Source organism: Triticum aestivum, chromosome 6D, assembly GCF_018294505.1.
Source record: "Triticum aestivum cultivar Chinese Spring chromosome 6D, IWGSC CS RefSeq v2.1, whole genome shotgun sequence".
Lineage (NCBI taxonomy): Eukaryota > Viridiplantae > Streptophyta > Magnoliopsida > Poales > Poaceae > Triticum > Triticum aestivum.
In genome coordinates, this window is record NC_057811.1 from 58003503 (window position 1) to 58030074 (window position 26572).

The following is a 26572-nucleotide window of genomic DNA, read 5'->3' on the forward strand; positions in this document are numbered from 1 at the left end:
CCATCGAAAAATGAACAAGAATCACATAGAGATGTGATCGGCAAGTTGGCCTACCGATTGAAATTCGTGTCATCAATGATGAACCCGTCAATGGCATCGAATAGAAATATGTGTTGGGGATCGTTGCAGAATTTTAAAATTTTCTACGCATCACCAAGATCCATCTATGGAGTTTACTAGCAACGAGAGGGAAGGAGTGCATCTACATACCCTTGTAGATCGCGAGCGGAAGCGTTCAAGTGAACGGGGTTGATGGAGTCGTACTCGTCGTGATCCAAATCACCGATGACCGAGCGCCGAACGGACGGCGCCTCCGCGTTCAACACACGTACGGAGCAGCGACGTCTCCTCCTTCTTGATCCAGCAAGGGGGAAGGAGAGGTTGATGGAGATCCAGCAGCACGACGGCGTGGTGGTGGAAGTAGCGGGGGATCCCGGCAGGGCTTCGCCAAGCGCAAACGGGAGGGAGAAGTGTCACGGGAGGGAGAGGGAGGCGCCAGGGGCTAGGGTACTGCTGCCCTCCCTCCCCCCCCCACTATATATAGGGGTCTTGGGGGGCGCCGGCCCCCTGGAGATCCCATCTGAGGGGGGGGGGCGGCGGCCAAGGGGTTGTTGGAAATATGCCCTAGAGGCAATAATAAAATGGTTATTATTATATTTCCTTGTTCATGATAATTGTCTATTGTTCATGCTATAATTGTGTTATCCGGAAATCATAATACATGTGTGAATACATAGCCCACAACGTGTCCCTAGTAAGCCTCTAGTTGACTAGCTCGTTGATCAACAGATAGTCATGGTTTCCTGACTATGGACATTGGATGTCATTGATAACGGGATCACATCATTAGGAGAATGATGTGATGGACAAGACCCAATCCTAAGCATAGCCCAAAGATCGTGTAGTTCGTTTGCTAGAGCTTTTCCAATGTCAAGTATCTTTTCCTTAGACCATGAGATCGTGTAACTCCCGGATGCCGTAGGAGTGCTTTGGGTGTACCAAACGTCACAACGTAACTGGGTGAATATAAAGGTACACTACAGGTATCTCTAAAAGTGTCTTTTGGGTTGACACGGATCAAGACTGGGATTTGTCACTCCGTATGACGGAGAGGTATCTCTGGGCCCACTCGGTAATGCATCATCATAATGAGCTCAATGTGACTAAGGAGTTCGCCACGGGATCATGCATTACGGTACGAGTAAAGAGACTTGCTGGTAACGAGATTGAACAAGGTATTGGGATACCGACGATCGAATCTCGGGCAAGTAACATACCGATTGACAAAGGAATTGTATACGGGATTGATTGAATCCTCGACATCGTGGTTCATCCGATAGCGCAGCGCCTAGGGTTGGAAACCCTAGGGGTGGGGGGGAGGCCCAAGGGGGGGCGCACCAGCCCACCAGGGGCTGTTTACCCTCCCACTTCAGCCCATGGGGCCCTCCGGGATAGGTGGCCCCACCCGGTGGACCCCCGGGACCCTTCCGGTGGTCCCGGTACAATACCGATAACCCCCGAAACTTTCCCGGTGGCCGAAACTGGACTTCCTATATATAATTCTTCACCTCCGAACCATTCCGGAACTCCTCGTGATGTCCGGGATCTCATCCGGGACTCCGAACAACTTTCGGGTTTCCGCATACTAATATCTCTACAACCCTAGCGTCACCGAACCTTAAGTGTGTAGACCCTACGGGTTCGGGAGACATGCAGACATGACCGAGATGACTCTCCGGTCAATAACCAATAGCGGGATCTGGATACCCATGTTGGCTCCCACATGTTCCACGATGATCTCATCGGATGAACCACGATGTCGAGGATTCAATCAATCCCGTATAAATTCCCTTTGTCAATCGGTATGTTACTTGCCCGAGATTCGATCGTCGGTATCCCAATACCTTGTTCAATCTCGTTACCGGCAAGTCTCTTTACTCGTACCGTAATGCATGATCCCATGGCTAACTCCTTAGTCACATTGAGCTCATTATGATGATGCATTACCGAGTGGGCCCAGAGATACCTCTCCGTCATATGGAGTGACAAATCCCAGTCTGGATCCGTGTCAACCCAACAGACACTTTCAGAGATACATGTAGTGTACCTTTATAGTCACCCAGTTACGTTGTGACGTTTGGTACACCCAAAGCACTCCTACGGCATCCGGGAGTTACACGATCTCATGGTCTAAGGAAAAGATACTTGACATTGGAAAAGCTCTAGCAAACGAACTACACGATCTTTGCGCTATGCTTAGGATTGGGTCTTGTCCATCACATCATTCTCCTAATGATGTGATCCCGTTATCAATGGCATCCAATGTCCATAGTCAGGAAACCATGACTATCAGTTGATCAACGAGCTAGTCAACTAGAGGCTCACTAGGGACATGTTGTGGTCTATGTATTCACACATGTATTACGATTTCCGGATAACACAATTATAGGATGAACAATAGACAATTATCATGAACAAGGAAATATAATAATAACCATTTTATTATTGCCTCTAGGGCATATTTCCAACAGTCTCCCACTTGCACTAGAGTCAATAATCTAGTTACATTGTGATGAATCGAACACCCATAGAGTTCTGGTGTTGATCATGTTTTGCTCTAGGGAGAGGTTTAGTCAACAGATCTGCTACATTCATGTCCATATGTACTTTACAAATATCTATGTCTCCATTTTGAACACTTTCACGAATGGAGTTGAAGCGACGCTTGATATGCCTGGTCTTCCTGTGAAACCTGGGCTCCTTGGCAAGGGCAATAGCTCCAGTGTTGTCACAGAAGAGAGTCATCGGGCCCGACGCATTGGGAATCACCCCTAGGTCAGTAATGAACTCCTTCATCCAGATTGCTTCTTGCGCTGCCTCTGAGGCCGCCATGTACTCCGCTTCACATGTAGAACCCGCCACGACGCTTTGCTTGCAACTGCACTACCTTACTGCCCCTCCATTCAAAATATACATGTATCCGGTTTGTGACTTAGAGTCATCCAGATCTGTGTCGAAGCTAGCGTCGACGTAACCCTTTACGACGAGCTCTTCGTCACCTCCATATACGAGAAACATATCCTTAGTCCTTTTCAGGTACTTCAGGACATTCTTGACCGCTGTCCAGTGTTCCATGCCGGGATTACTTTGGTACCTTCCTACCAAACTTACGGCAAGGTTTACATCAGGTCTGGTACACAACATGGCATACATAATAGACCCTATGGCCGAGGCATAGGGGATGACACTCATCTTTTCTCTATCTTCTGCCGTGATCGGGCATTGAGCCGTGCTCAATTGCACACCTTGCAATACAGGCAAGAACCCCTTCTTGGACTGATCCATATTGAACTTCTTCAATATCTTGTCAAGGTACGTATATAGATCTTGATGCCTAATATATAAGCAGCTTCTCCAAGGTCCTTCATTGAAAAACACTTATTCAAATAGGCCTTTATACTTTCCAAGAATTCTATATCATTTCCCATCAATAGTATGTCATCCACATATAATATGAGAAATGCTACAGAGCTCCCACTCACTTTCTTGTAAACAAAGGCTTCTCCATAAGTCTGTGTAAACCCAAACGCTTTGATCATCTCATCAAAGCGAATGTTCCAACTCCGAGATGCTTGCACCAGCCCATAGATTGAGCGCTGGAGCTTGCATACTTTGTCAGCATTCTTAGGATCGACAAAACCTTCCGGCTGCATCATATACAATTCTTCCTTAAGAAAGTCGTTAAGGAATGCCGTTTTGACGTCCATTTGCCATATCTCATAATCATAGAATGCGGCAATTGCTAATATGATTCGGACGGACTTCAGCTTCGCTATGGGTGAGAAAGTCTCATCGTAGTCAACCCCTTGAACTTGTCGATAACCCTTAGCGACAAGTCGAGCCTTATAGATGGTCACATTACCATCCGCGTCTGTCTTCTTCTTAAAGATCCATTTGTTTTCTATGGCTCGCCGATCATCGGGCAAGTCAGTCAAAGTCCATACTTCGTTTTCATACATGGATCCTATCTCGGATTTCATGGCTTCTAGCCATTTGTCGGAATCTGGGCCCGCCATTGCTTCTTCATAGTTCAAAGGTTCACCGTTGTCTAACAACATGGTCTCCAGGACAGGGTTGCCGTACCACTCTGGTGCGGAACGTGTCCTTGTGGACCTACGAAGTTCAGCAGTAACTTGATCCGAAGCTTCATGATCATCATCATTAACTTCCTCCCCAGTCGGTGTAGGCACCACAGGAACATTTTCCCGCGCTGCGCTACTTTCCGGTTCGAAGGGGTGACTATCACCTCATCAAGTTCCACTTTCCTCCCACATATTTCTTTCGAGAGAAACTCTTTCTCCATAAAAGACCCATTCTTGGCAATGAAGATTTTGCCTTCGGATCTGAGGTAGAAGGTATACCCAATGGTTTCCTTAGGGTATCCTATGAAGACGCATTTCTCCGACTTGGGTTCGAGCTTTTCAGGTTGAAGTTTCTTGACATAAGCATCGCATCCCCAAACTTTTAGAAATGACAGCTTAGGTTTCTTCCCAAACCATAATTCATACGGTGTCGTCTCAACGGATTTCGACGGAGCCCTATTTAAAGTGAATGCGGCAGTCTCTAAGGCATAGCCCCAAAATGAGAGCGGTAGATCGGTAAGAGATATCATAGATCGCACCATATCCAATAGAGTGCGATTACGACGTTCGGACACTCCATTTCGCTGAGGTGTTCCAGGCGGCGTGAGTTGTGAAACTATTCCACATTTCCTTAAGTGTGTGCCAAATTCGTGACTGGAATATTCTCCTCCATGATCTGATCGTAAGAACTTTATTTTCCTGTCACGTTGATTCTCAACCTCACTCTGAAATTCCTTGAACTTTTCAAAGGTTTCAGACTTGTGTTTCATTAGGTAAACATACCCATATCTACTCAAGTCATCAGTGAGAGTTAGAACATAACGATAGCCACCGCGAGCCTCAACACTCATTGGACCGCACACATCAGTATGTATGATTTCCAATAAGTTGGTTGCTCGCTCCATTGTTCCGGAGAACGGAGTCTTGGTCATCTTACCCATGAGGCATAGTTCGCAGGTGTCAAATGAATCGTAATCAAGAGACTCCAAAAGTCCATCTGCATGGAGCTTCTTCATGCGCTTGACACCAATGTGACCAAGGTGGCAGTGCCATAAGTATGTGGGATTATCGTTATCAACTTTACATCTTTTGGTATTCACACTATGAATATGTGTAACATCACGTTCGAGATTCATTAAGAATAAACCATTGACCAGCGGGGCATGACCATAAAACATATCTCTCATATAAATAGAACAACCATTATTCTCGGATTTAAATGAGTAGCCATCTCAGATTTAAATGAGTAGCCATCTCGCATTAAACGAGATCCTGATACAATGTTCATGCTCAAAGCTGGCACTAAATAACAATTATTGAGGTTTAAAACTAATCCCGTAGGTAAATGTAGAGGTAGCGTGCCGACGGCGATCACATCGACCTTGGAACCATTCCCGACGCGCATCGTCACCTCGTCCTTCGCCAGTCTCCGCTTATTCCGCAGCTCTTGTTTTGAGTTACAAATATGAGCAACCGCACCGGTATCAAATACCCAGGAGCTACTACGAGTACTGGTAAGGTACACATCAATTACATGTATATCACATATACCTTTAGTGTTGCCGGCCTTCTTGTCCGCTAAGTATTTGGGGCAGTTCCGCTTCCAGTGACCACTTCCCTTGCAATAAAAGCACTCAGTCTCAGGCTTGGGTCCATTCTTTGGCTTCTTCCCAGCAACTGGCTTACCGGGCGCGGCAACTCCCTTGCCGTCCTTCTTGAAGTTCTTTTTACCCTTGCCTTTCTTGAACTTAGTGGTTTTATTCACCATCAACACTTGATGTTCCTTTTTGATCTCCACCTCCGCTGATTTCAGCATTGAATATACCTCAGGAATGGTCTTTTCCATCCCCTGCATATTGAAGTTCATCACAAATCTCTTGTAGCTCGGTGGAAGCGACTGAAGGATTCTGTTAATGACCGCGTCATCCGGGAGATTAACTCCCAGCTGAGACAAGCGGTTGTGTAACCCAGACATTTCGAGTATGTGCTCACTGACAGAACTATTTTCCTCCATTTTACAACTGAAGAACTTGTCGGAGACTTCATATCTCTCGACCCGGGCATGAGCTTGAAAAACCATTTTCAGCTCTTCGAACATCTCATATGCTCCGTGTTTCTCAAAACGCTTTTGGAGCCCCGGTTCTAAGCTGTAAAGCATGCCGCACTGAACGAGGGAGTAATCATCAGCACGTGATTGCCAAGCGTTCATAACGTCTTGGTTCTCTGGGATGGGTGCTTCACCTAGCGGTGCTTCTAGGACATAATCTTTATTGGCAGCTATGAGGATGATCCTCAGGTTCCGGACCCAGTCCGTATAGTTGCTGCCATCATCTTTCAGCTTGGTTTTCTCTAGGAACGCGTTGAAGTTGAGGGCAACGTGGGCCATTTGATCTACAAGACATATTGTAAAGATTTTAGACTAAGTTCATGATAATTAAGTTCATCTAATCAAATTATTTAATGAACTCCCACTCAGATAGACATCCCTCTAGTCATCTAAGTGAAACATGATCCGAGTTAACTAGGCCGTGTCCGATCATCATGTGAGACGGACTAGTCAACATCGGTGAACATCTTCATGTTGATCGTATCTTCTATACGACTCATGCTCGACCTTTCGGTCTTCCGTGTTCCGAGGCCATGTCTGTACATGCTAGGCTCGTCAAGTCAACCTAAGTGTATTGCATGTGTTCCGAGGCCATGTCTGTACATGCTAGGCTCGTCAACACCCGTTGTATGCGAACGTTAGAATCTATCACACCCGATCATCGCGTGGTGCTTCGAAACAACGAACCTTCGCAACGGTGCACAGTTAGGGGGGACACTTTCTTGAAATTATTATAAGGGATCATCTTACTTACTACCGTCGTTCTAAGCAAATAAGATGTAAAACATGATAAACATCACATGCAATCAAATAGTGACATGATATGGCCAATATCATTTTGCTCCTTTGATCTCCATCTTCGGGGCGCCATGATCATCTTCGTCACCGGCATGACACCATGATCTCCATCATCGTGTCTTCAGGAAGTTGTCACACCAACGATTACTTCTACTTCTATGGCTAACGCGTTTAGCAATAAAGTAAAGTAATTTACATGGCGTTATTCAATGACACGCAGGTCATACAAAAAATAAAGACAACTCCTATGGCTCCTGCCGGTTGTCATACTCATCGACATGCAAGTCGTGATTCCTATTACAAGAACATGATCAATCTCATACATCACATATATCTCATTCATCACATCCTTTTGGCCATATCACATCACAAGGCACATGCTACAAAAACAAGTTAGACGTGATATGCCAATTTCTATTTACCCTTCATAAGGACCCTTTTCATCGAATCCGTTTCGACTAAAGTGGGAGAGACAGACACCCGCTAGCCACCTTATGCAACTAGTGCATGTTAGTCGGTGGAACCTGTCTCACGTAAGCGTACGTGTAAGGTCGGTCCGGGCCGCTTCATCCCACAATGCCGCCGAAACAAGATAAGACTAGTAGTGGCAAGAAAAATTGACAACATCTACGCCCACAACTGCTTTGTGTTCTACTCGTGCATAGAAACTACGCATAGGCCTGGCTCATGATGCCACTGTTGGAGATCGTTGCAGAATTTTAAAAATTTCTACGCATCACCAAGATCCATCTATGGAGTTTACTAGCAACGAGAGGGAAGGAGTGCATCTACATACCCTTGTAGATCGTGAGCGGAAGCGTTCAAGTGAACGGGGTTGATGGAGTCGTACTCGTTGTGATCCAAATCACCGATGACCGAGCGCCGAACGGACGGCGCCTCCGCGTTCAACACACGTACGGAGCAACGACGTCTCCTCCTTCTTGATCCAGCAAGGGGGAAGGAGAGGTTTATGGAGATCCAGCAGCACGACGGCGTGGTGGTGGAAGTAGCGGGGGATCCCGGCAGGGCTTCGCCAAGCGCAAACGGGAGGGAGAGGTGTCACGGGAGGGAGAGGGAGGCGCCAGGGGCTAGGGTACTACTGCCCTCCCTCCCCCCCCCCCACTATATATAGGGGTCCTGGGGGGCGCCGGCCCCCTGGAGATCCCATCTGAGGGGGGGGCGGCGGCCAAGGGGTGGCTTCCCCCCCAAGCCAAGTGGGGGGCGCCCCCAGCCCTAGGGTTTCCAACCCTAGGCGCAGGGGGAGGCCCAAGGGGGGGCGCACCAGCCCACCAGGGGCTGGTTCCCTTCCCACTTCAGCCCATGGGGCCCTCCGGGATAGGTGGCCCCACCCGGTGGACCCCCGGGACCCTTCCGGTGGTCCCGGTACAATACCGATAACCCCCGAAACTTTCCCGGTGGCCGAAACTGGACTTCCTATATATAATTCTTCACCTCCGGACCATTCCAGAACTCCTCGTGACGTTCGGGATCTCATCCGGGACTCCGAACAACTTTCGGGTTTCCGCATACTAATATCTCTACAACCCTAGCGTCACCGAACCTTAAGTGTGTAGACCCTACGGGTTCGGGAGACATGCAGACATGACCGAGACGACTCTCCGGTCAATAACCAACAGCGGGATCTGGATACCCATGTTGGCTCCCACATGTTCCACGATGATCTCATCGGATGAACCACGATGTCGAGGATTCAATCAATCCCGTATAAATTGCCTTTGTCAATCGGTATGTTACTTGCCCGAGATTCGATCGTCGGTATCCCAATACCTTGTTCAATCTCGTTATCGGCAAGTCTCTTTACTCGTACCATAATGCATGATCCCGTGGCTAACTCCTTAGTCACATTGAGCTCATTATGATGATGCATTACCGAGTGGGCCCAGAGATACCTCTCCGTCATATGGAGTGACAAATCCCAGTCTCGATCTGTGTCAACCCAACAGACACTTTCAGAGATACCTATAGTGTACCTTTATAGTCACCCAGTTACGTTGTGACGTTTGGTACACCCAAAGCACTCCTACGGCATCCGGGAGTTACACGATCTCATGGTCTAAGGAAAAGATACTTGACATTGGGAAAGCTCTAGCAAACGAACTACACGATCTTTGCGCTATGCTTAGGATTGGGTCTTGTCCATCACATCATTCTCCTAATGATGTGATCCCGTTATCAATGACATCCAATGTCCATAGTCAGGAAACCATGACTATCAGTTGATCAACGAGCTAGTCAACTAGAGGCTCACTAGGGACATGTTGTGGTCTATGTATTCACACATGTATTACGATTTCCGGATAACACAATTATAGGATGAACAATAGACAATTATCATGAACAAGGAAATATAATAATAACCATTTTATTATTGCCTCAAGGGCATATTTCCAACAATATGGATCTTGAATCACTCCAAATCAATTATGAGAGATATTGATTTGAGTGAGAGCGCACTGTAGAATTAACATGTTTAATTGTCAGTGCAATTAATTATGAACACAGTCTAAGTGTTTCTTGCAAAATAGTTGTAGAATAATGGCTCGCGATTCCACTTTCCCTGTTAAAATTGAATAGTTGTTAAATATTTGGTTAAAACTTTACGATTGGTAACGTAATATGAGGATTGTCCTCAAAAGTGTCGAGAAGGACTTTGTCCTATCGCATGCTTTCCGTATCCTCCCGCTAATGCTATGGATCATGTGACTCTCGTCCTTCGATCCAAAAGCTAGAATTCTGTTACGGTCAAGTGGAATATGTTTGCTTTCATGAAACCCAAACTTCGAAAGTTGGGATAGTTATATGATATTCATGGAACTGAAAATTATTTTCAGACACAAACAAAGCAATGTTTGTTTGCAAGTATTAGTAAAAGTGTTTACTATACATTTGACTGTTGGGAGAGGGATCCAAAAGAACGCCTGTCATATAATGAAAGGTGAATAAAACAACAACTTAAAGAGAAAGGAAGTGTCCAAAGGGTGTTAGTATGACTTACACGCCTAGGAAGTCCGGGGCTAACGCCACTCTTAAGTTGGGTGCTTCTTTTGTGAGTAGGAGAAATACTAAAAGTTAAACTGTTAGAAGTATAAAGGCAGAAAGAAAGATGACTGGAATATCCAGCTCATGTATGAATGTCATACAAGTTTTTGATGTATAGTAGGCTGGTCAAAGATATAGTTCTTGGGAATTATGGTTAAACATGTTAATCACTAATTCTTGGGTATTGTGAGTTAATCACAAAGATACCCGCTCGATTGCATTCGATTACGAATCAATGTAAGAGCTACTATGGCCTAAAAAGACTAGCCAGAGATGAGGTTAAGGTATACATAGGGAACATAGTAAATGTTACTATACCTTCCATCGGTGTATTGCCATCTGTATTTATTTTCATAATTCATTTAGAGTTTTACAAACTCTAGCCCATTGCATAAGGTATCTTGCAAGAAGGTTGTTCATAAGAGAACTTTTTATGTTCGATGTTATGAATAACACAAGGGCCATACTTTCATTATGAATGAGATGTATGTTATGAATATTGATAATAATACAATACCTCCGGGTTTACTTTCATAATTCATTTTAGAGTTTCATACACTCTAGCCCATTGCACAATGTTTGTTGCAAAAGAGTTGTTCATAAAAAAACAATTGTTGTTAAGTATTATGAATAACATGAAGGGCCATGCTTCCATCCAAGATGGGATGTATGTTATGAATATTGATGGTAATATGATACATCCATAACACTGACGCTAAATGTCGCAAGACTAAAAGAATACCACACAAGTGTGGCACTACATTTGGTCACATTGGAGAAACCCGCATGGAAAATTCCATTATGATGGATTTTGAAGTCTTTTTGGTTTTGAATCATCTGACACTTGCAACTTTCCTCCAAAAAGTGAAGTGACTAAAATACCGTTCACAGGCCATAAGGAACGAACAACAAACTTATTAGTGATCATACATTTGATGTGTGTAATCCGATAAGTGTTGTTAGTGGTGGATTTATTTATCTTGAGAAATGACTCAAGTAGATATATGGATATTTACTTGATGAGACGTAAGACTGGATCTTTTGAAATCATTCGAAAGGTTTTCAAAAATGAAGTAGAAGTTATTGTAACAAGAAAATTATGTTTCTGCAATTTGATTGCACAAAGGAATATTTGAGTTACATGTTTAGCGAATGTCTGATGAGTTGTGAAAGGGTTTTCATAACTTGCACTTCCTGGAACACCACTGCAAGTGAAAAATCTGTGGAGATGTAATCTAACCATTTATGACATGGTAAGGTCAAAGAAGACATAAATAAATTTGCCATTATCCCTTTTAAAGTGATGCTTCAGAGACTGCAGCTTTTACAGTGAAAAGAGCTACATCGGGTCTGTTGAAATGAAGCCATGGTATGGTACGCCCAACCATGTTATATCTTTTCTTAACATTTGGAATATGGGGCTTGTGTAAAAGGTTACAAACCTATTCCAAATCAGACAAGTGCTACTTTGTAGGTTATACCAAAATGTTGGGTATTCCTCCCTCACTATACCGAGGCAAATAGTTTTGCCGCGAAACGGTGTGCTTTTAAAGAGAATGGTTCTTTCAAAAAGGTGAGTGGGAGAATAGTGCAACTCGACGATATAAACAGTATCTTCGTCATCAGATCAAAGGAAAGAGACCTTGGAAGTAATTCCAGAGTTTCCTACTGCGACTGATACGGAAGTCTCTACAATAAAATGTATGAACTTCGGTCGAACTTGTAGCTGAACCACGTAGGCAAGGCTCGTGCAAACCTCTCAGGTGCGCAAACGAGATATTGTTGTTAGACAGCATTATACCTACGATACACAAGGAAGCGTTGATGGGCCCTGACTCCGGAATTGGCTAAATGCCAATACAACCCGAGTTAGTTTCCATATAAGTGATTCAAGATTAAGACCTTGATACACCTTTCGGAAGACTTAGAGTCTAACGAATATTTATGGAACTTAAAACTGATACGGATAAAAATGTTTTATCCATAAAGCTCGACTTGTTGAAATAACAAGTTCAAGAGTTGACTACGATGAGGTTGTTTTCATCGTAGCGATGCTTAAAGTCGGTTCGGGTTGAACTAGCAATTAATACATATTTCAATCATGAGATATGAAACATGGATGACAATAGGATTTCCATCTGATGGAAATGAAACCAAGGACTTGCATGTGTTACAGTCCAAGGAATTTTGTCTATCCAGAGGATGCTAGTAAGGGTGCAAACTTCGGAGTTCCAGCGATGGACAGAAGAGAGCAAAATGGAGTTGGAATCTTCGTGCTTTGATGAAATGGTCAAAGGGGTTTGACTTCATCAATGGGTAACGAAGATGCTTGTAATTCAAGAAAGTAAGTGGGAGCGTAATAATATTTCTAAAAACCTTGTGTGCTTGACACATTGTTAATTGGAAATAAATTTCTTGACACGAATTAGGACTTCATTTGAAAATAGTTTTTGATGAAGTGCTTAGGCTAAATAGCCTCAATATTAGGCATAATGATCTATGGAGATAGATTTACCTAATAGGGCTAAGCAATGAATACATATTGACAAGGTGCTAAAACCTTTTAGCATTTAAAACCGCCAGGGAGTGATTCTTGCCGGAGTCACATGGAAGAGTTTTTTGCAAGACTCGGTGTCCCAAAACACTGATGAGCAAAATACATGATGCAGATTCCACACACTTTTGTGTTTGGATTAATCATGTATTCCATGGTATGTAAAACAACCAGATACGTCCGATACTCCCAAGGTGTTGCGAGTATGGATACTATTGTGATCAAAGTACTGATCATGGGACAACAGTGAAAGATGTCATTGAGTACTAGAGTAAGTATTGATGATATGTTTTCTCGCAAGCGGAGATCATGAAGAGTTCATTGTAAAATGTTACATCGATATAATCTTCATCTTTTCTCCATGCAATTTTCGATTTAAGTTAAGGGTTTTGTGTAATACACAATATGGTGGCACGTTAGTTGGAAATTGTTCCAAACAAGTTACTGTGGCGAATTCTATAACAGAGGCGAAGTATGTGGCCGCTTTAGAAGCGACAAAGACAAAGATGTTGAATCATATAGTTCATTCATGAACTTAGTATGGTTCCAAGAAGGCTTTGGTCAATGGGACACTATTGCAGATAGTTGCTCCATAACTCAGTCTGAGGAATCAGGTTTCGACCAATGATTCACATATATACAAAGCCAAGTCCACACAAAATATGAATTTTGTGAAAGCATGAAAATGTGAGGATATGCAGAGATACACATGGAGCTGAAGTTGTCAGATCCGATGGACATCAGGCTATACCACATGCGAAGCATTTTTTACACCAGTATGCCATAGGTGTAAAGTGCATTAGCATTAACTAGATTATTGACTCTAGTGCAAGTGGGAGTCTGTAGGAGATATGCCCTAGAGGCAATAATAAATGATATTATTTATCTCCGAGTTCATATTATGTTTATGTTCCATGCTATAACTGCAATGATTCTCGAGTCTGCAATATCCACGAGGCTCGGAGGAAGACTCATATGCACGTGTGGAATAATAAACGGAAAGAAGTATTCTTAGTCTGGCCTCTAAGACTAGCTCAAGTGTTGCATGATGGTTCTGTTTTCCTGATCATGGGCATGTCAATGCCAGCAACTTTGAGGGCACAATGTTAAGAGAACATTTGTGTTGAATCGCCCGGATTGATGTTATGGTATGAGATACATTCGTCACAAGTTAATGGTTTATAACACAGAGATAGTTAATGTTTGCATAATTCCTTAGACCATGAGAGTATCGAGTTTCTTCATGCTTGCTTCATGAACTTTGGGGTTTGTTAAACGTCATCCATAACTGGATGGCTATTACGGCGGCTTACGGGTTCATGGGAAAGTATGTTAAGTAACTTGATAGCTCGAGATTAGGATTTGCTCCTCCGACGATGGAGAGATGTACCTGGGCCCTCTCGGTGTTACGGTGTCCATCATCATCTGGCCAGACACTTTGTGATTTGATCACGGGGATGCCGGAACACAAAACGAGAAAAGAGAACAAAACCGGTAACGAGGTAACTAGCATAGTGGACAAGTTGTTGATCCACGGGAATGCCAACATGTCTCACCTCGGGTATTTGTAACATATCGCGAAGCAACAGGAATAGCACACGGCAACTGGAGGCTCACTCGAATATTTATTCGTGTGGGTATAGGGGTCAATATGGGTGTCCACGGCTCCGATGTTGATCATTGATCGGAAGGGGTTCCGGGTCATGTCTATACTTCACCGAACCTATAGGGTCACACGCTTAAGGGTCATCTATCTGCTGAATACTAGACAGGGAGTCTGAGAGAAAATCACCGAAAAAGTTTCGGACACCGAAAAGTTTCGGACAGCGGAATCGTACCGCAGAGAGAGGTCATCGGATAAGTTTCGATGATACCGAAAAGTTGTTTCGGGATACACCATTAAGTCAAATTGGTTTCGGCACATGCCTGATAATTCTTGGAGGATGTCAGAATAATTCTGGAAGCTTTTTGGAATTTTCTGAGATAAAAACCAGAAATGTTCCGAAGCTGCCGGAGCCACTTCAGATGCGTTTCGCAGATGAAAATCACTAAAACTGGAATTGTTTCAGAACGCGTTGAAAATCATTTTAGTGGGAACTGGAAATGTTCTTAGCCCACATAAATATTTTCAGTTCGATCAGACGCTGAAAAATGTCGTCGTGAATAGTGAAAATCAGCTTTATGGTTACTTTATGGAAAGCCACCTTTTGGGGCTTTGCTCCAAAAGATCTTGGGGATGACATGGATGGATAGGAGCCATTTTTTGGGCCCCTCATGGGGGTGTGGCCGGCCACATGGGGTATCCCCCCTTGGGGACCCTCTTGTTCATTGGTTTCACTCCTAGGTCCTTGTGGAAGGACTTCATTCATGTGCATTTTGGGTTTTTGTGTGAAACTACCCTACGTCTTGGGATTTCCTATAAATAGAGGTGGAGGGGCAGCCCTCCACACTCATCCCTTCTCACATACAAGTGCCATGCAATGATCTGGCTTCTCTCTCCCTCCCCGCGAAATAGTTTCGTAGAGCCGAAAGGCTGTCTGGGTTCCGGCAAGAACTAGTTCTGGACGGCGAAGCCCTGCCGGATAGATGACACCGTAGGTGTGCAACTCTGTAGAGAGATCGTAGTTTCGGTCTTAGTTCGTGAGTGCCTCCCGAAGGGCTGTCCGTGTGACCGTCCGAGTTTCGAAGGTCCTCCCGAAGGGCTGTCCGATTGACTGTTCGAGTTTCGAAGGTCCTCCCGATGGGCTGTCCGCGACACCGTCCGGGTGGGGCTGTTCGACCGTCTCCCGGAGGGCTGTCTGAGTAGCAGATGAGGGTATACATCCTCGCAGTTGGGAGGTTGTAAATCCTAGCTGCGGGGATCTGCACCGCCGATCGTCATCGACTCTACTTCCCGCTGCGCTACGAGTCGGTAACGAAAAAGATCAAACCATGTATGCAGTCTCCATAGTGGTCCTGGGCTGGTGCGTAGGTTGGAAAATTTTTGTTTTCTGCTGCGTTACCCTACATTAAGGGCGTATTGAATCGATAAGAAGCACTTGAATTCTAGTGGGCCCGGCTACCCAACACTAGCGATGAATCAGACCAGGAGATAGATAAGCGCTATGGTGGACACATGAAATAAGAATTTGAAAAGTAATGATCAACTTTATGGATCCATAGGTAGATTCACTTGTGAAGCTATGGGATGGGACAAGATTCAAAAGTACCAAAAGTAAGTTAAGTGGGACGCTGAGTTCATTGCTGCGATCGAGGGTCCAAAGCCAGCCAATTTGATGACCGCATAGGAACGGGTTCCGAATGCTCACAATAATGTAGTTGGAAATGACAAAAGGGATAATACATGCCGATATAGGAATGAAGCATGCATAAACTCGTAAGTCAATAGTGAATTTGGTTGCATCGAAGGCGGATAAATTCAATAATGAGGGTCGCCCGCAGATGACAGCAATTCGTCTTCACTAAGAGCTAACGACTAGAAATCTAGCAAATATGACGCTTTGTCAATTGAATTAGTAAGTTATCCTGGTCTAGATGGTGTTCTTCCTCCCCACTCTAGAGGCTAAACCAGTTAGAAAAGCGTCCCCGAGGAGCTTCGCAGTAGTAGATGACGTTCCTGGTACTAGTAGTCCATAGAACTAAGATTTGCATGCATGGTGGGTAACAACATTGTATCTATCTTTTATAGTCTGTAAATACGTATCTCAAAGTTGTAGATTCTGCTTCTTGGTCCGATGCTTCGGACGAAACCAATTCTCAGGGTGTGACGGGCGGTGTGTACAGGGCCCGGGTACATATTCACCACGGATTCACGATTACTAGCGATTTCAACTTTATGTTCCCGAGTTACAGAGAACAATCCGAACTAAGGCAATCTTTTCGGATTCGCTCCGCCTGCTTTTTTGAACAGCGTCACAGGGGTCACGGCCCAACATAATGGGCTGCCGTCTGAACTGGCCTGGGCTTATGCTCTGCTCAGTGAAGTCGCTAGTGTACACGTACGCACGCGCGCGCGCACACACACCGCCGCGGCGGATAGAGTTTTCCTTCCAGAGGCGCACGCCGCGCCACGGCGAGGCACCCACCACCCACCACCGTCCACCGCAGCGCGCCATGCTCTCCCTCCTCCCGCCAGCGCGGCTCCGCGCCGCGCCCTCCGACGCCCCCGTCGCCTCGCCGCGCCGCCCGGCCGTCATCCTCCCAGTTAATCACCGCCCCTCCCTCTCCCCTCGTCGTCTCGCGGCTCCTTTTCCTTTCCGGTTGTCTGTGTGTGACGCGCGGCGGTCTGTCGTAGTGGCGCGCAGGGGCTCGGGAACAACACGGGCGACTACGAGCGGCTGGCCGCGGCGCTGCGGGACGGCCACGGCGTGCCGTCCGTCGTCGCGCGGGTGTCGCGCCCCGACTGGCTCCGCAACGCCGCCGGGCTCGCCGACCCCAGCTACTGGCGGGGCACCCTCCGCCCGCGCCCCGTCCTCGACTGGTAAAATGCAGCCACCCTAGCCTCCGCATGCGTACGCGATTGATTTTGTGACTTGAGGCGGTCGTTTCACCGAACACCCTGCCTGCACTGCACTGCAGGTACCTGAAACGAGTGGAGGAAGCGGTGTCCGAGGCCAGGGAGCTGTGCTCTCCAGGTTCGTCTCCCAAATCATGGTGCAATTTCGCAATTTCGAACACTGACGAGTGCCCCGCGATTGAAGCTCTAGCAGTTTTACTACTTCTGTGCCATTGAGCAACTTGTGCTTGGTTTCAGTTGCCATGAAAAAGAAATTCTTGCATCCAGTTCACCATCTAAAGTTCGATTCTTTCTTCCAATTTGAATCCCATTCCGTTGCTGCTAATTTCAGCCTTGTGACTGATTCAGATTGTGGGCTGTATTCTCAATTGTCCATGGTATTGCAGGCAGAAAAATGTGCAGAAAATCATGAAATAAAATGATCGATGTTCTGAAAGTGAGGGCATTCATCCTGACTCTGAACTGTTTGGTGCTTGCAGATGGGAAGCTATCATTGATAGGGCATTCAGCTGGAGGCTGGCTTGCACGCGTGTACATGGAGGAATTCGGGACTTCTGACATAAGTTTGCTGCTCACGCTTGGCACTCCCCACCTGTACGGTTTTCTAAATGATCATTGTTTAAACACATGGATAAGTAGTCCCGTGGTACCGTCTTTTTTTTTTTTGGTTCTAACTCGCACTCGGGAGTAAGGTAAGCTTGGTGGCTTGTATTCTTTAGTTTCACAAGTTCTTGCAGAAATTTATGGGCCTCTTTACATCACAGGCATGAATTATGAAATGGAGGAAATTAGATTTGGCACCTATTGTTACATTCCCCTTCTGTTTTTCTCCTAGAACATGCAAGTTTATGTTGTCCCAGCTTACAACAATGTAGATATACCTGTTACCTTCACAATATGCTCCAGACTTGTGTGTGGATTTCAGTACTTTTATGTTTAGAGGATATGATTAGGCCTTGCTTGGGTAGGTGGGAAATATTACCCTGTTCCCTTTGGATGTGCAAATAGTTTACTTCAATTTTCTATCCACCAAAGGGATTGAGCTTAATATGTAACCATCCAAAACAAGCCCTTACATGTAAAAATCTCCCAAATATTATGTATTTTTACATGTACATGTTTATTCCCACAAGCTTTACCATTTTTAACTTGATAGCAGGTGGAATTTTGAGAACAATGTAGTGTCAATGAAACCCGGAACATACTTTTCTTTTATCTGAATTTCTTTTCTTTTTCCTCTAATTCCCAGGCCTCCTCCCAAAGGTGTTTCTGGCGTAATTGACCAAACTAGAGGACTACTGAACTACGTCGAGAAGAATTGTGCTCCTGCAGTTTACACACCAGAACTACGATATGTGTGCATTGCTGGAAGGTACCTTACATTATAGTTCAGGTTCTGATTAATTGATTATATGTTAATCATATCATAGAATTGAGGCTTATGCGTTACATTTCATCTTCTAACCAAGACTGCTGAGACAGTGGTGGATCTAGAATAGAACGACAGGGGGTGCCAAGCTCAATACTCACGTATTTAAATACTGATAGTACACACAAATTAGCCTAATTATTACTACCTCTGTTTTGAACTGCCAAAATGTCTTATATTTAGGAACAGAGGGTGTATATAGTAAATATACTTTGCATTTTCGCAGGGGGTGCCATGGCATGGCACCCATGGAACCCCCATTGGATCCGCCCCTGTGCTGGAACCATTCATTGTGGATGTGATGTATCAGCGGCACTTGTTTTGGGACGGAGGGAGTACAAATTTTGCAACACAAAGGTCAAAGGGCCACAACATCAAATATTTAATGACTTATTTTCTGGGCGTTGAAAATATGTTGTAATACCGTTGATGTTGCTCTTGCCAGACTTGAACATAAATGGTGCAGGTTATCATCCTGGGTTGGCAAAAATTACTATAACATTCTACCTGAATATGTAGTCTTGTTGAACACACACTTTCTCTTATTTTGGATTCTTGATGGAACAATTTTTGCTATATGGACGAGTGAACGCCAATTTTATAGTCTCCCTTCTTGACAGGTACATTCAGGGTGCTCCTTTAACTAGAAACTCCCTGGCTACTACCACAGATGAGCTTGTCGCCGTGGACGCCCCATCAGAAGTAGCTGAAGCAGTCATGGCCAGTGCCGACAACAAAACCGCTCCGACAGGCCCCACCTTTCGGGCCCGTTTCGTGGGACAAGGCTACAAACAGGTGAGTGCCGCCCCAAGCAATGCCGTGCTGTGGAATATTCCACATTTATTTTCCTAACAGAAACAATACCCTAAATCCCATACTAGGTTTGCGGCCGCGCTGACGTCTGGGGAGATGGGGTCGTCCCCGAAGTGTCAGCGCACCTGGAGGGCGCACTGAATATAAGCTTCGACGGCATTTACCATTCTCCTGTAGGTTCTGATGATGAAGAGAGGCCCTGGTACGGCTCACCAGCAATCCTAGAGCAATGGGTGCACCATCTCCTCAGCTAATGCTACAGAAGCTTTACCAATTCCAGAAGTTTGTCATGCCCCTTTTCACTAGTATAAATAGCACGGCATAGCAACATATACAGTAAATCATGTACAGAAGATGCAGCTGTACTCTGTTCTCATACCTTTCCAGAGTGCGTCTAGATGTCTCAGGCGCCGGCGTTCCTTGTACCATGTACTCAGCAAGAGTGTAACCTTGCTAATCTATCTATATGAATTCCCAATTCTCAAAAAAAGAAAAAGAAAAAAAGATGCAGCCTGTGTCTGCACAAAGTTTAGACTGGTGTTTTCCGTTCCTTTTTGCCAAATTGTTACAATGTACTCCCTCCGTTCCTAAATATAAGTCTATAAAGATTCAAATAAGAGACTACAGACCTGTTCGGATCCCCTCCGCTCCATAACTGCAGCTCCCAGAGCGGAGGGAGCGGTAGCACAATTCGACGGAGTGGCTTAAACTGAGCTTCACTTTTCCTCAGAGCACGGAGCGGAGTTTGAGATCGGAGAGATTCCAAACAGGCCCTACATGCAGAGCCAAATGAGTGAATCTGCACTCTAAAATATGTCTGTATATATCCGTATGTAGTTTGTATTAAAATCTCTAAAAAGGTTCATATTTAGAAACGGAGGGAGTACAACATTGCTCAATGTTCAGTCCCATTCATTATGTATGAAATTGCATGCAGTGTGAGCTACAAACATCTTCTCAAAGAGATTTACCGTCATGTGGCAGGTAAAAGAAAAACAATGAGAGGTCGGCTGGCCAAGACATAATACTCCCTCCGTCCGGAAATACTTGTCAGAGGAATGGATGTATCTAGACATATCTTAGTTCTAGATACATTCATTTTTATCCATTTCTTCGACAAGTATTTCCGGACGGAGGGAGTATATGATAGGAAAGCAAAACAATGTATAATATGCATGCAAGTAACCATCCATGATGCTTGCAGCAAACCAAGCTGAACTAATGCCACCGGCACACATTTTACCACAACCTGCTTATCACAAATTCACCATCCACTGCAACCAAGAGAGAAGCATGATATACATGACAAGGGCAAAGTGGAATTAACAGACTAAAAACACCGAACCACGTCAACATGCATGTGCATGTGGGTGTGCCCTCGCAGGATGGCACGAGAGAACCACAAAACACGAGGAATCCTTCTTACATGCATCACCGAGCCCCCAACCCTTAAATGGCAAACAAAGTCTGAAGTCTGAACTCCGTATTAACTTAACTACCTAGTAGAACCTTGACTTGGACAGGGATCGCAAAAGAAGCCTTCCATTCCAACGCTGGCCCTGGGCAGAAAGCACCAGCGTTGGCCCCCAACTCGACAGCCTTAGATACTCTTCACGAAATGAGGGGACAAGAGCTTGGTGACCTCCATCATATGAACCGTGTCCCTCCCTGGAAAGATGGTTTTGAGCTTCTCGTCGCAGATGATCTCCCTCTTGTTCAGTGGGTTCTGCAAATCATGTAGAGGGAGTTTGTATTACAGGATCACAGATGGCAAACTAGTAAAACAGTCGATTCAATTTTTACCTAATCAGTCCATAGATTGTGCAACATCAGTAATGATTGAGCTAGCTAGTAAAAGCACTCGAAATAGCATATCTAATATACAAATTACAACCTCATCTTTATGAATTCGCAAGTTGCCAGTGGAGACTGCAGAGTAGATTTCAAACGAAAACCATTAACTGTTTCTCATAAAGAAAACTATACATCATATAGGTTCAACGATGCAATTAAAAAGGTGCAATCAACAAAACCATACATTTATCAAACAACTGTCAATTATACATAAATTCCTGGAGACAGATGGCAAGCTAGTAAAACGGTCAATTGTACTTGTTATCTAATTAGCCAATAGATTATGCAACATCAGTATAACTTGGCTAAAAGGAGTCAATAGAACATATCTAATACAAATTACAACGCTATGGTTTACAAATTTGCAAGTGCAGACTGGACTTCAATTGAAACTATTAACTAATTTTGATACAGCAAACTAGATCATATAGGTTTAACCATGGGAATTAAGAAGGTGCAATCAACAATACAGACATTTTATCAAAGTATCAAACAACTCTCAATTATACATAAATTCCTCCAAACACACAGAAATTCTTGCCTCACCAGAGAGGACAATAGTGAACAGAAAGATTAGGGCCTAACACCAGTGTTTAACAAGTATTGTTGATGATGTGCTCGATAGACACCAAGCAACACATCTCCAGAAAGAACCAAGATTGACATGAGGAAAATTTGAACACCAAGTGGTCTGCTCATTGGTACTAGATGTACAGCGCAACAACCTCAGCACATAATTAAAATGCTAGTTAGTCACTCTACCCAGTGAGATTAATACACTGTCTATCTAAGACGGGAAAATGAGGAATGAACTACAGGGGTTCCCCCTACAATAATCTTGCAACACAAACAAATGACAGGTATTTTATCCTAAGCAGAACCCACAAATTATCAGGGTTGAATGGAACTCATATTTAGACTCACTTGGATGAAACTTCTAACAAACTTAATGTGCCAATTACTGTTATATCCAAAGACAACAATACAGCAGTAAATCCCTGATGAACAGCTCAAAGAAACTACACCCAAAGCCACCATTGGGGATCCCCACCCTAATACAACCCAGGCAATACAACCGCTACTGGCTGGTAAGTCGAAACAATCTATAACCAAATCGACCAAAATGATGTTCACTTCTTTAAAATCCCCACCCGACTGAACACACAGCAATACAGGTGAGGCCGCACAAATAGGATCAACGAACAGCTAGGGCTCCGCCCACGGGTACTACCTGGAGGTCATTGGCCTTGATGTAGTCCCAGACGATCTTGAGTACGCCGGAGCGGGAGATGTGAGCGGCGCCGCCGAACTTGCGCAGGGCGTCCGAGACCGGCACCGGCCGCATGATCCCGCGGAGATTGTTCGGATCCACCGGCTTCTTGGCCGCCTTGGGCTTCGCGGCCGCCGGCGCGGGCTTCTTGCCCCCCTTCGCCGCCGCCGCCGCCGCCGATGCGGTCTTCTTGCCCCCCTTTGCCGCCGCCGCCGCCGGGGACATGAGGGCCCGGCACCCGCGGAACACCGTAGCCGCCGCCGTCGACATCGCCGTGGGGTGGGTCTCTCCGCGCTCTCTTCGGCGGTGGTGTACGGCGAGGGAGTGGGGAGCGGGGGGCGGAGGGTTTTGCGAGGTTTAGGGTTTGGGGGAAGGCCTGGAGCCCATTTTGTATTTGGAGCTACTTGGCCGTGGGGAAGGAGGAGACCTGTCCCTTTTGCGTTGCGGTCCTCACGACTTTTCGTAATAAAGATGGATCCGCATATCTCGCCTTTGCCAAGTGTCTTGGACTCTTCGTGCATTTTACGGCAAATTCGCGTTTCTTTCCTGGGTTAATCGTGACGGTCTGTTCGCCCTCCCAGTGTCCTACTGCTGATTCATATTTCAAAGTAGATTTATAATGTTACCCCGCAAAAAAAGTATATTTATAATGTTCAACTTTTAAAAAGTATATCTATAATGTTCGTTGTAAGAAAAGTATATTTATAATGTTCATTTAAAAAAAAGTATATTTATGATGTTTAAAAAATCCACCGCAAAGAAATATGTAGTACAAAAAATTCGAAGTTCTCTTTCAGCCATTGTGCACTCTTTTGGAGCTCTACTTCGGTCGTTGTCGAATTTTGTGGTTCTCAATTTATTTTATAATTTGTTCTAGAAAAATGGGCACGAAACAAACAAATGAAAATAGCTATACAAATACTGGCAAGATAAAGAGATTACTACAATTCACCGCAATGGCAATCACAACCTTCGCCGACAAGATAATGGCACAAGAGAAGAATGCTTTCTCCAATTGTCTTCACCAATGCGACAAATGCATAGTACTCGTGATCTAAAAGGTCTTATATTACTTTTCAGAGGGAGTAATATCGAAGATACTCAGCAGTAAATATGAACCAAAACGGCATTATCTACCATCACACTAGAAGAATTTTTTCATCAAGCTGACATGAAAACCATGAGAAATATACATAACCATTCAGGCATTCACTAGATATGTAGTACTACAGTGACGTTGGTTGTGTGCATCTCAGTTATGCAAAGGCCGAGTGTAATGCTTAAATCTTTTAAGTAATAAAGCGCCCCTTTTAGAAAAAAAGTACTAGTGACACACAGATCCAATGCAACTAGTCAGCCTCCTTCTCATAGCAATATCATAGTGTTTGGAGCACAATGGCCATTATTTTGATTGGCACAGCTTTGACGCCAGAAATATTCTTTGGACCTTTCCTGTCACCAACCCGATAATCAAATTTCGGGTTTCCTAGCTCTACTCGAAAATGGGTAGATCAGGAGCCTTATTCTTCGACCCAACATCTGCATCGTTTGAAGATGCAGAGAGCGATAGCGCAGCCAAGGCCTTTGCTTGAGATTCTTTGTCCATGTCCAAGAAAAGGCGATGCCTGGGGAGGAGCACAGCACAAGCAATGTGTCTTCAGTGTTAGAAGCTTGGCCACTGAGCGGTGAAGTAAATAACATAAAGTCACACGGATGAAGAATGCTTACCATCTAGAGTCTGATGTTAGCTCTGGGTGGAATGCGGTGGCAAGGATGTTCCCTTGCCGTACTGCAACAATCACCCGATCTTTAGAGTACACTTGGTCCTGCAAGATTTGATTTGCCCATCAGTTCCTGTGCTTATTTGATTAGATCGATAAATCCTATTGAGTCCATCTACATTGGACCCTACAACTCTAATCTTTTCAAATATGAGCAGAATATGATAACTGGCAGCAGAAGATGGATATTATGATCAAACTCATGAGAGCAAAAAAAAAGAGAGAAGCAAACCTCCAAACCCTCGCCAGATGTTATTGTAATGCTGGGTCTGCCAGCAGGAACAGGGCAATCGGCTAATACTTCAACATCCTGGCCTACTTCTAGGATAGCAGGTGCTCGTATAAATACGCCACGGCATGTATTACTCCCTCCTTCCTTCTCTGCAAGCATTGGCACTGATAGTTCTGTTTCGAAGCTTTGAAGCTGCAAGAGAAATGTAGTCTGCAATCAGACATGGTGTTCACATTCTTCCACATTTATCTGATGAACTTTCGAAGATCAAATGATATTACCAACTAATTTAGACATCAAATAAACAACGTGGACCTCAAATTTACCTGGCTACCAAAAAAGTTACGGTGGACAGTACAATCTAGTCCACCAACAAGCTCCTGGCCTCCTGTTTTCTGTCCTGCGAGTTATATTGCTTATCAGACATGATGTCCCATCAATTAATCTCATAGAGAGAAACTCGTAAGAAGTTACTGGTAGGTGGTCCAGAATTCCACATACCTACTGCCTTGTCTGCAAGGAAGATGAGCCCAGCACAGGTTCCCCATACGGGTTTTCCTGTGCCGACAAACTCTCGAAGTGCAGGAAACTGCAAAGAAGATGGGTTGAAATGTTTGAGCATTTTACAGTGTAAGTAAATAAACAGGAAACAATTGAGTAAATCTGTCACAAGCTGTTCTGCTGAAGCTACAGGCTACAATGCCATGACCATGTAGAGGAAATGTCAAAAATTACTGCCATTTCGAATGACTGCCATTTTTCGCAATTCTCTATTCGACAGCCAGCACCACTACACATAGAGGACTAACTGAAATTTGACTTTGATGCAGTTCTCTTTTCCTTTTGATCAATGCAATGAAGCACTAAAACAACCTCTCTTTGGTTTTCCTTACAAACAGGGGGGAAGTGTGCATCAATAAGGATAAGACAGTGTTTCTCAAATCTGATCAAAAGCAAGTTGTTCGATTAAACGCCAGCGATGAATATACTAATTGCGCAGGCAATTACTAGTGCAGCGTGCTAACCCACTTGAGTCATTCTTCGGCTACGGCAGAATCTAACAAAGAGAGAGCCTTATCATTTGAATCCAATTTCCCATCTCCAGTGAACCATAAACAGTACATGCATAGATTCAGAGATATTTCGCAGAACCTCCATCAACACATACACATACACATAGACTGCGATTATGAAGCATGTGAGGAACGGAGAGCGTACGAGGTTGTGGAAGTTGGCGAGCTTGGCCATGGTGGTGCTCTCGCCGCCGGGGATGATGAGCGAGTCGATGCCCAGCAGCTGCTCCGCCTTCCGCACCTCCACCCCCTTGGCCCCGATCCTCCTCAGCGCTGCACCCAGACCCGAAATCAGTAACACGACACGCGCGCAGGCAAGGCGAGAAGGAAAGAAGGAGGAACGCGCGCGCACCGGCCATGTGCTCGTTGTAGGAGCCCTGCAGCGCGAGGACGCCGACCACCGCCGCCATGGCCGCTCCCTCTCCCGCCTCGCCGTCTGCCTCGGGACGTGTGGTGCGGCTTTCGGTAGGTGGGTGGGAATGGGGCGGAGGGTGGCGGTGACGTCACGGGAGTGGGGAGGGAGGGGAGGAAGGAGGCGCACGTCGCCGTGGGCGGCGGCCGCCACACACGGTGAGTGGGTGACGGACGGACGGACGGAGACGGCGCTACTGGGGGAGCGGGAGTCGAGTGACAGTGGCCGTCCGATCGTCGGTGAGATGGTCCTGGCCGTCCGTGCTTACAGGGTAGGGGCCGGGCTCCATTGGCGGCTGTGACACCGTCAGCCCACCAGGCCTAGTGGCACGCACTTTTTCCCTTCCCTATAAGAGAAATAAATTCCTTCTCAAAAAATAAATAAGAGAAATAAATAAATTTGTTATTTTCAACCTTGAAAAAGTGGTTTCTTTTGCGGGTGATAAAAAAGTGGTTATCCTACAAAAGAACCCATCAACTTGTTGTCAGTTTGTTCCTCAGAAACTATGAACTCCCTCTTATCCATAGGCTA

At 45.0% G+C, this 26572-nt stretch overlaps 3 protein-coding genes across 3 annotated transcripts; 1 reads left to right on the top strand and 2 right to left on the bottom strand.

The window, feature by feature from the left end:
- The first annotated feature begins 16582 nt into the window (after positions 1–16582).
- Positions 16583–19951, top strand: LOC123143507 (uncharacterized). The gene is made up of 7 exons (XM_044562447.1): positions 16583–16864; positions 16966–17141; positions 17240–17295; positions 17657–17771; positions 18427–18549; positions 19227–19401; positions 19488–19951. Exons 1-7 carry the CDS (start codon positions 16598–16600, stop codon positions 19671–19673), a joined length of 1098 nt encoding a protein of 365 aa, XP_044418382.1. The 5' UTR covers positions 16583–16597; the 3' UTR covers positions 19674–19951.
- A 767-nt stretch (positions 19952–20718) lies between these two features.
- LOC123143508 (upstream activation factor subunit spp27) lies at positions 20719–22970 on the bottom strand. Its single transcript, XM_044562448.1, has 2 exons — positions 22505–22970; positions 20719–21145 (listed from the first exon to the last, which is right to left on the bottom strand). The coding sequence occupies exons 1-2, from the start codon at positions 22811–22813 to the stop codon at positions 21020–21022; spliced, it is 435 nt and encodes a 144-aa protein (XP_044418383.1). The 5' UTR covers positions 22814–22970; the 3' UTR covers positions 20719–21019.
- Positions 22971–23815: 845 nt separating this feature from the next.
- Positions 23816–26241, bottom strand: LOC123143509 (probable pyridoxal 5'-phosphate synthase subunit PDX2). Its single transcript, XM_044562449.1, has 7 exons — positions 25982–26241; positions 25775–25902; positions 25058–25145; positions 24883–24956; positions 24557–24748; positions 24272–24369; positions 23816–24168 (listed from the first exon to the last, which is right to left on the bottom strand). Exons 1-7 carry the CDS (start codon positions 26037–26039, stop codon positions 24036–24038), a joined length of 771 nt encoding a protein of 256 aa, XP_044418384.1. The 5' UTR covers positions 26040–26241; the 3' UTR covers positions 23816–24035.
- Positions 26242–26572: the final 331 nt, after the last annotated feature.

Bases quoted from the DNA above. Each gene is read 5' to 3' on its own strand.
- LOC123143507 (XM_044562447.1), top strand. From the start codon at position 16,598: ATGGGCTGCCGTCTGAACTGGCCTGGGCTTATGCTCTGCTCAGTGAAG. The intron at 16,865-16,965 runs GTTAATCACCGC...AGTGGCGCGCAG, and splicing joins GCCCGGCCGTCATCCTCCCA to GGGCTCGGGAACAACACGGG. The intron at 17,142-17,239 runs GTAAAATGCAGC...ACTGCACTGCAG, and splicing joins CCGCGCCCCGTCCTCGACTG to GTACCTGAAACGAGTGGAGG.
- LOC123143508 (XM_044562448.1), bottom strand. From the start codon at position 22,813: ATGTCGACGGCGGCGGCTACGGTGTTCCGCGGGTGCCGGGCCCTCATG. The intron at 21,146-22,504 runs GTAGTACCCGTG...CATGATTTGCAG, and splicing joins TCAAGGCCAATGACCTCCAG to AACCCACTGAACAAGAGGGA.
- LOC123143509 (XM_044562449.1), bottom strand. From the start codon at position 26,039: ATGGCGGCGGTGGTCGGCGTCCTCGCGCTGCAGGGCTCCTACAACGAG. The intron at 25,903-25,981 runs GTGCGCGCGCGT...GTCTGGGTGCAG, and splicing joins CTACAACGAGCACATGGCCG to CGCTGAGGAGGATCGGGGCC. The intron at 24,169-24,271 runs GTAAGCATTCTT...GCTCCTCCCCAG, and splicing joins CTAACATCAGACTCTAGATG to GCATCGCCTTTTCTTGGACA.